The sequence below is a fragment of the Thunnus albacares genome, chromosome 18 (assembly GCF_914725855.1).
Source record: "Thunnus albacares chromosome 18, fThuAlb1.1, whole genome shotgun sequence".
NCBI lineage: Eukaryota > Metazoa > Chordata > Actinopteri > Scombriformes > Scombridae > Thunnus > Thunnus albacares.
In genome coordinates this window covers 9,837,227-9,846,907 of record NC_058123.1, presented here as the reverse complement: position 1 = coordinate 9,846,907, position 9,681 = coordinate 9,837,227, and the positions used below count along the sequence as shown (strand labels likewise).

The 9,681-nt window shown below is 37.0% G+C and overlaps 1 protein-coding gene across 1 annotated transcript; it reads right to left on the bottom strand.

The window, feature by feature from the left end:
• Window positions 1-492: 492 nt before the first annotated feature.
• Window positions 493-5,726, bottom strand: ptcd2 (pentatricopeptide repeat domain 2). Its single transcript, XM_044334502.1, has 10 exons — window positions 5,582-5,726; window positions 4,286-4,378; window positions 4,066-4,195; window positions 3,779-3,896; window positions 2,720-2,798; window positions 2,535-2,626; window positions 2,302-2,415; window positions 2,125-2,199; window positions 1,919-2,032; window positions 493-1,099 (listed from the first exon to the last, which is right to left on the bottom strand). Exons 1-10 carry the CDS (start codon window positions 5,709-5,711, stop codon window positions 878-880), a joined length of 1,167 nt encoding a protein of 388 aa, XP_044190437.1. The 5' UTR covers window positions 5,712-5,726; the 3' UTR covers window positions 493-877.
• Between the last annotated feature and the right edge of the window lie 3,955 nt (window positions 5,727-9,681).

Genomic DNA, 9,681 nt, shown 5'->3' with positions numbered 1-9,681 from the left:
GGATTTTGGCCCCCATCACTTAGATTGCAAGCGCATTTGAAGGGGATCTTTTAATGGCCAATATGAAAAGGGATGCCTTGCTCTGTGACTGTCTAATAGATGATGTGCACAGTTGTCAATTTAAACACAAAAGTTGATAATACACCGGTTCACATTACATGTCTTTGTCAAGTCTGAGAAAATAACCCTGATGATGCCACAGTGATGTCATCGGAGTTGTCTCGGCTTGCAGACTATAAATTTACGCATCAGATTTAATGGAAAACAATTCCAACTGTGCATGTGGAGACTTATCAGTTAATCATTGCATCATGCATTTTTGGAGCTTGACAAAACGTACGATTGGGATATCTCTGCTGCATTGATTCTTCTAAGTCCCCCTACTTTATGGAAATGTGATACTAAATCAATGGAGTGCTCCTTTAAAATGCATGAAACAGCAGAATATCAGGATTTCACCTGAAACCCAGCACATCAAAACATGACAAAGAATCTTTCTTAAAATATCTTATTCATCTTTAATCATTCACACTTTCACGTACACATCACATTTTTCCAATTCATTCATGTCATCCACATGTGATCCTTACAGGAATATTTATACCCATTAAGATGGTCTTTCCTCAAACTTCATTTCAGCAGTTTTCTGTTTAGTGTAGGTACGTACCAAAGAAAAATGTACTGTGACCGTTTGCAACAAGATAGGGACAACTAGAATATGAGACTAAAGTTCAGTCTGTAGAGGGATGAATGTGTCTGTCTTAAAGGAGAGGTAGATAACTGGGACAAAATCAACTATAGCCAGAGCGAGGGTTTACTAACACTTTTCAGCCACATATAACACTAGTTTTGAGGGACGGGGTTAAGGCAGGGTGCCTCACTCTGACAGCAGAGTGGACTGTAGTGGTGTCAGAGTCCTTCGGCTGATCCTCCTCTCCTCCGTTATTGGCGCTGGTTTCCTTTTCCCTGTTGGTGTGTAGCACAGCATGTCATCGAGGGTCTGCTGAATCACCTGACCGGCTCGCTCAAGCTGAGACACTATCTGCTCCACTCTCGTCATGTGCGGTCCATCCTCACTTCGCAAACGCAGCAGATCCACCTGTGGAAGAGGTCATGAGAGGTCAATGAGTCAACTAGCTACTCGTTCACAGCAGAGTTTTAGCCTCTCTAGCAGTGTCTGTCCATCACTGTGGTCCGGATTGAGACATCTCAACAACTCTTGGATGGATTGTCATGAACATTGTGTGCAGAAATTCATGGTCCACAGAAGATGAAGCCTACGGACTTTAGTGAATCCCTGACTTTTCCAAAGGTTTCACCGTGAGGTTCCTCTTTTTCGGTTTTAGGGAAACGTCTCAATAATTATTGGATGGATTTCCATGAAATTTGGCACACACATTCATGGCTCCTTCAGGATCAATTGTAATAACTTCAGTGATCTTTTAATTTTTCATCTGGTGCCATCATTGGTCTAAATTTTAATTTGTTCAATACTTTGGTTTATGACCAAACAGTTGCAAAACTACTGGTATACCCATCAGCTTCAGCTACTTTTAGTTTAGTGCCATTAGGTCTGCAACTAAATTATTTTCTTGACTTTGTCTATAAAATGTCAGAAAATTGTGAAAACGGTGCAGGAAAACGTTTACAAATTTGTGAAGAATAGTGCAGAGAAGAAAAAGAAAAAGACGAAAAAATACATGAAACAAGAACAAGTAGTCTCCATCTTTAGCCAAACCCTCAGTTTGTTTTTCAAGCGTGAGTAGCGAGTAATTTTTTAGATTCTATAATCTGTACGTCCACTAACCTAAACTAACAAAAAAAGCGAGACAACATAGTTTAATATGCGGCCAAGATGACACATCTTTGTTTCAGATCACACAATGGCAATGAACAAGCAGTCAGATGTTTCACTCACCACCTCCTGAGAAAATTCAGGCTTCTTCACAAAAGAAGGACTTTTAGACAAAAAAGCTTCAGACAGGATGGAAACGGCGCCTGTCACTGCTCCGGACATTGCTAATAGTACGACCTAAATCACAAGAAAAAAAAAATTAAAAAATTATGGAACAACAATGACATAAAATACGATGTTAACACTGTAGTTGTATGATGCAAACTTACCTTCAAATTTTGGCATAATCTGCTGTCTGTGCTCATTATTTGTGAATACAACGACCGCGCGTTTTCAATGTCATTCTGAAACAAACAAAGAAAGATAAATAAAACAGATTACTGGTACTATTTTAATATTCTTCACATCTTTCTGCATGAGTGATGAGTATAGAAGATATAACTAACCTGTCGAAGTGCTAACGCCACAGCAAAGCAGTAAGCATGTCTGGGGATAAAGTGCCCTTTGGTCTGACCCTCCTCTAAGAGAGCAGTGCAGATCCTGTAGGACTCAGGTGTGTTCTGTCCAACATAAAACATCAACGTCATTTCACAGCAAACAGTTACAAACATGAACTCAATGCTGTAATACGAAATGTCATTAAAAATCTAGGTAGATAATCCATTGACTTGACAGTTACCAGTTTATAGCAGGTGCCAGCTGCCAGGATCAATGTGTCCTTATTGAACGGTACACCTTGTTTCCTCATGGTTCTCAGCACCTCCAGAGCAACTGCAATAGTTGCAAAGTTTAGTATATTAAAAACACACATGTGACCATAACGTCAGATAAAACACAACACTAGAAGGTTAATCTGTCACTTACTTTCATGAGAGCCTTTGGTGAATAACATGTCTATGGCGATGTTGAAGGAGGTGGCGTCGTTGAAAAATCCTCTCATAGTCTGTTCAGAGAAATGAGCAGAAACGTTTTTACTCCAAAAAAATATGAGTCTTATCTTGTTTTTCATTTTTTGTCACTTTGCCAATAGTCAGAGTAGAGGTTAAAGGATAGGTTCACAATGTTTCATAATAAGTTGCCTAAATGGACATTAAAACAGGCTTTGCTTGCTATAATCATGTTCATACTGATCATAAAAAGATCCTTTCCTAGTACACTTACAATGTAAGTAATGAGGGACAAAATCCACAGTCCTTGTTTTGTGCAAAAATGTATTTAAAAGTTTATTTGTAGCTTATATAACGCTTCAGCCGTCTGAGTTAGTCCAATAAAGTGAATATCTTCCACAGTCACAGTCTTTTTAGTAAAAAAAAATCCTTTGTGTCTTCATGGACAGTGTTTTCCTGTTGAACTGCGGTCAGTGGAAGTATAGTAACAAAAAGCAGGAATTTGGCACTAAGAAGACAGCAACTTTGAAAGATATTGACTTGATTGGACTAATTTAGATGCTATAATAGCTTCAAATAAACCCCCCATCACTTACATTGAAAGTGCATTAAAGCTGCAACAATTAGTCGATTAGTTGCCAACTATTTTGATGATTGATTAATCATTTTGAATATTTTTTAAGAATTTTTTTTATCTGATTCCAGCTTCTCAAATGTGACTATTTTCTGGTTTCTTTAGTTTTCTACGATAGTAAACTAAATATCTTTGGGTTGTGGACAAAACAAGACATTTGATGGGCTTTGGGAAACAGTGATCAACATTTTTCACCATTTTATGGACCAATCAACTAATCAATTAATGAGCATTGGTTGCAGCCCTAAGATGCATTATGAAGGGATCTCTTACCGGTCAACTTGAACAAGAGGAATAATTACAGCAAGAAAAACATGTGTCAGTGTTCATTTGGGCTCCTGATTGTTGTTTTAGACAAACTTAAAAAAAACTATGAATTTGTCCTTTAATGTAATGTTTTACCTTATCAGTAAGCGTAGCAGCAGCCATCTCCTCCAGACCCAGCTCATAACAGAGTCTCATGAAGACCGGACCAAACTTGAACTCTCCAAATGCCAAATTCTGGTTCTCTGCATGATACCTTTCGAGTGCAAATCAAAGAATCATAAATATGAAACTCAGATCTTTATCACATGGTGACATTTTGTGGCTCTGTGAAGTAAGTAGAATCTCATTTATTTCCCACTTTTTCATGAGGCTAAATGTCTTGCGGAGGAGGAGCAGAGAAAATATTTTTAGGTGTACTGTACCTATACATGGCATCTCTGGCTATCATCATGTCATCTGCAGACTGGCACAAATGAAGGAGAAGCTTCAGCTCGTCTCGCAGTATCAGCTCGTTCCTCTGTAGCTTCTGATTGAACAGCTCAATATAATTCCCTGTAAAACAAGGTGAAAATCCTCCATGTATCGAAATTGCATGACATAAAACTGCAACTTAGTGCCAGTGACAAAAAAAAAAAACTTTACCTTTCGATCCAGTGACAAGGTGCGCCACTGCAAGCTTCCTCTGCTGAAAGTCTTGTAGTTTGATAACATCTTCTGACAACAGATGCCTTTTTGCTGCAGAGAAAACAAAAATTCAGGTGTGTTGGTGTGTTGTGTGGTAAAAAGTCAGGGTGGTATAGTGAGTAATGACCACTGGGTAAACCATTACCAAAGAAAAAAATCTAATGGTGGAACAAGTATTCAGATCCTTTACTTGAATAAGAATACCACTATATAAAAGTGCAAGTAAAAGTCCTGCCTGTTAAATCCTACGTAAGTAAAAGTACAGAAGTATTAAAAGTATTAAAAGTAAAAGTACCCATATTCCACAAAATCAGCCGGTGTGACTGACATATAATAAATGTGATAAGTAAATATTATGATTAAAGAATATTACATTATTAAACTGAATTACAGTATAAATACTTGAAGCATCAGTGTGTAAGCAGCATGTTACTGTTGTTGTAGCTGCTGAAGGTGGAGCTACTTTGAACTATTTTATATACAGTTAGCTAGTTTAGTCCAGTGGTTCCCAACCTAGGCGTTGGGCCCCTCCAAAGAGTCACCAGATAAATCTGAGGGGTCATGAGATGATTAATGGGAGAGGAAAGAAGAAAAAAAATCTGATACACAATTTGTATTCTTTTCTGACTCATTTCCAATCTTTTTATGCAATATTGGAGAGTTTATCCTTTTTTTAAGCATCAAATGGCTACTGAAATGAAACTATGTGAAAACTTTAGAGGGGAAACTGAAACATGACAAAATGCCCCAATAAGTAACTACAGAAATTAAAGCAAGAAAGGGTTTGTGAGCCTGTAAAGGAGGAAATATGTACAATGTATTGAATTGAATATCATATGAATTTACAACTGCTCTATGCCAGAAATGAGGCATGGTGCCTGAGAACTTCAACCCATGTAACTATGTGTTATAGCTTATCAGGTTGTTTACTTGTCGTAAAATCCTAATCTGGAAAGCAACTAAAGCTGCCAGATAAATGTAGTGGAGTAGAAGTATAAAATAGCATAAAATTGAACTACCCAAGTAAAGTACAAGTACCTCAAAATTGTCCTTAAGTACAGTACTTGAGTAAATGTACTTAGTTACATTTCACCACCAAGTTAAGTGGATTTTAATGCAAAGCTCAACACACTGACATGGACTGTTAACTTAAATGTGCTAATGTAGCCCAACTGTTAGCAGTCTGTAAACCAGCCAGTTTTAATAAACACTCGCGTTTCACACATGACTTTTAACGACTTTAGTTTGTCTTACCTCCTGCACAACGTTCAGTCCAGCCTGGCTGCAAAACACGACAAAATCCTCCTTTAGAGGGCTCATGTAGTAACGACCGACAACATTTACTAAATCTGCCCAGCGCCATATTGCCCGCTGACTGTACCATGGCGATGAAAACAAAGGGGACTGCTATTGAATATATTGTAGTGTTTTAAAACTCTAATTCCCACACAGTGTAATTAAACATATTTTAAAATGCACCGAACACTAAGTTTATTAATGAATCAATTATCGACTGGGATGATATGTTTAACTATTTGTTTTCATACTATAATACGCGATTTGCAAATGGCATCGTCCAACATCCGGCGCAGAGTACAATTTTAATTATACATTATTAATTTTATCATCATTTGCTTTTCTTGTCAGTGACATGAAGCTGTGCTCATTTTCATGCCATACGTTTTCTTTTGTAGAAATGGAAAAATCATTTAATTATTATTATTATTATTATTATTATTGACCAACACGGCAGCCGAAAAGGTGTTCGTCTTTTAGCCAACAGGTGGTGCACTTGCACTGCTTTTTAAATATGTCTGAACCATTGACTGTATATAAATCTTCACATTCAGTAAATGATCCGAACAGGTTGTTGCTGCCCGGAAGTTTTAAAAGAGATTGACAGAGATGAAATGTAATTAACTACATTTACGAAAGTACTGTAGATACGTATAGTTTTTTTTTCCACTACATTTTGCAAGATTTTGACTAAGATTTTAAATTAAAAAACATATGATGATCTTATAAAATACAATGCCTAGCTAAGGATTAAACCACTGGTTCCCAGCCTTTTTGGCCTGTGACCCTTTTTTAAAAGAGCAGTGTTTAGATGGGCCCACAGTCACAGATACCTCAGATGTCTAGTTCCATCAAAGAGTGATTTCCTCTCTAAACTTCTCAGATTTCACTTAGGCTTAAAAAAGTAAAACTAGCAAACAAAAGATACAAAAAAGTCCCCAAAATAAATATCATACAGATTTGTATTGCAGCACTTTGTTTTTGTTGTTTTCTACTCTGTAAATCATCACACGACCCCTCAGTTTTATCTTGCGGCCCTTAAATGCCCTCAGCTACAACAGTAAAATGCTACTTAAGTAACAATCATATAATAATATACCACCTACAGTGACCATTTCTCAGCGGAATGAGTACTTTTACATTTACATTTAGCTGAATATTTGTTCACTTTTATTTTAAATGTAGGACCTTTTCTTAAAATGGGATGTTTTTACATGATTGTAGTGGTAAATAAAGGATCTCGGTACTACTGGAGATTGCATGGATACTATAGCTGCAAGATTTTCATTGTCTCTGGCTGTTTAAGTTGGCAGAAATAACTTCTTCTGCTCATGCCTTGCCACATACATTACAAAAACCATGTAAATTAACAGACAAGTTAATAAATAATGATTAAAAAACTAAACCAAACTAAACTAAACAACACAAACAATCAATGTAATCACTAAAACACACACAAACAAACAGGGCTCTCACAAAATCCCAAAGTACCATGTCTCTATTACTGTTCCAAGCATCAAGAAGTAAAATAAATTTACTACTGGAAATTTACAGACTAAAAAGATGTCATTAATACTGAGTCTACCTATAAACTAAAAGGCTAAACTGGAAAAAAGAATGACAGCAAGAGAGAGAAAATATACTGTAGTAATAATTGAGAACAAAAAAGAAACAAAAAATACGGCGTTGTTTTGTTTTAAGCATTGAACTGTCACACAGATCTAACTATGGTTACAAATACCACAGCTGTGGTTTGGCAACACATTTTGCATCAAATTACTATTTGACCACACCAAACTGAATCACATGCACAATTATTTGACTGAATTGTTTTTTTAGTCCAAATGTTATGTTGAAAAAACTGAGACAATGTGGCCATGAGGCTTTTTTATTTATTTAAAAAAGTGATTCACATTCACCTATGTATACCTTAGTATAGGAGGCCTGCCACTACTTGGTTCACCCGTTGACCTACACAGCATTACATAACCAAGGACTTACAGAATATTCATAGAAAAGAGCTCTGCTGCATTTTCTTTCTGAAGGTCATGTTGGGGTCATACATTTGAAATCTTGAAATGCTTTCTAGATTCAGCGTAGCTCCTTACACCCACACTTTTTATTCTGTCATAACTCTAATAGTAGTAAAGTCTTATTGGGTTTTTTTTTTTATCATATACAAATGTACAGCATATGTCAAGTCCATTACAGTAAAATATGAGTTTTCACTGCAGGTGGTGGGTAGACTGCAGTGGAAACATGATTGCTAAACCTGCAGAAATTTGGAGCAGTAAACTGTATATATGTTGTAAAAAACCCCCACAATGATTAAGGTCTTTCTTAAAGTAACTCCTACATAGACAATCTCACACTGTGAAAATAGGACTGGGACAGGGAGGTTCCCTACTGTTGCCTTGGCAACAAGATCTCAGCCCATGCAGCCGAGATTGCTTGCTCAGCCAATCAGAAGCAGGGCTCTGGATAATTTATAGTATCCTGCAAGGTGTATGTGTCTCTGTGGGGTTTTCTCTCCATGTGCGTATGTATGTGTTTGCATTTACAGTTCATTCCTACATATACAGCTACAGGTTTAGAGTTTACTGTAGTGCCAGCTTATCTTATAACACAATAACCTGACTGGAAAAATGTTTGTATAACTGATAACAGACCCCCTATTCTAGCACTCAGAGACTGATTTCCCCTGACAAGTAGCCAGGTTCTGCCGACACATAGTAGCTCTTACATCTGATTTATCCCCGCGTGCACTTCCCTTTGGTTTTGGAAAGTGCCTGGGGTGTCCCATCAACATTAATAAATGTCCTCGCTGTTCCCTTTTATGTTGGTTCAGAACATTGACAATTCCAGGGCATATTTTTGTTTCCTAGCTTTTTCCTCCTCTTTTTTTTCTTTATGGCGAATTAATGTATGATGTGATTTTACGGTAAAAAGGGGTTATGGCTACTATTAAACTGATAAGCTTGAATGTAAAAGGGATTCTCATATAAAACAAAGAGATGTAAAATAATTTCTCATTTGAAATCCCTGGATTGTGATGTGGCAATGTTACAGGAGACACATCTGAAGGATCTATTAAGCTAAAATGGGTTGGTCAGATCTTTTCAGCACCAGGTACTGGGGCCTGTAGGGGCGCCAGTATCTTAATAGCAAAACGACTATCTTTTAGACTTTCCCAAAAAATAATTGACAAAGATGGCAGATATATCACAGTCAGGTCTTCTACAAAATGAAAAATGCACTTCAGTGAATGTCTATGCTCCTAATATTGGTCAAGCCAAATCTCTATCGAAGTTGAAAGTGGTGCAGCAGATCCAGTCTTCATGGTAGGAGACCTTAATCCGGTCAGTGATCTGGTATTGGATAGGTCAAGCGACCCCTTTACATCTGACGGTGCAATTATCAGCTGCACTTAAAGAATTACGTAACGCTCTGGCAGTGACTGACATATAACATGTAGTGAACTCTCATGCCTGTGAATACATATTTTATTCTCATGTTCATAACTAATTTTCCAGGATTGATTATTTGCTTTTATCACAATCTGCGGTGAAGAGTGTGATTAATTGTAAAATTCATAATATTATCATTTCTGATCATGCACCTTTGTCAGTCCTCCTCTCTCTCTTTCTTCAAATAACCATGAAAGTAAGCAACGGAGATTCAATAATTCTTTGCTTGAAGATGAAGTGTTCATGTATTTGATAAGAGAGAAAATAACATGTATATACATGTTTGCCTAAATTCTTTGCCCTCAATACAAATAGTATGGGAGGCCTTTAAAGCAACCTGTAGAGGATGGATAATTAGCTACTCCACAGCTAAAAAGAAGAGAATGATGATGAGGAAAAACATATTTTAAAACTTAAGACTTTAGAATTACAGCACATGCTGGACCCCAATAATTTAAGACTTAAAAATGCAATGTTGATTCTTAAGGCAGAACTGCAATCAATTATACATGAGAAGACAGCATTTGCACTGTTCAGACCCTGCAGGAAGTATTTTGAATCTGGTGATAAATGCTGGCACTAAGGCTAAAA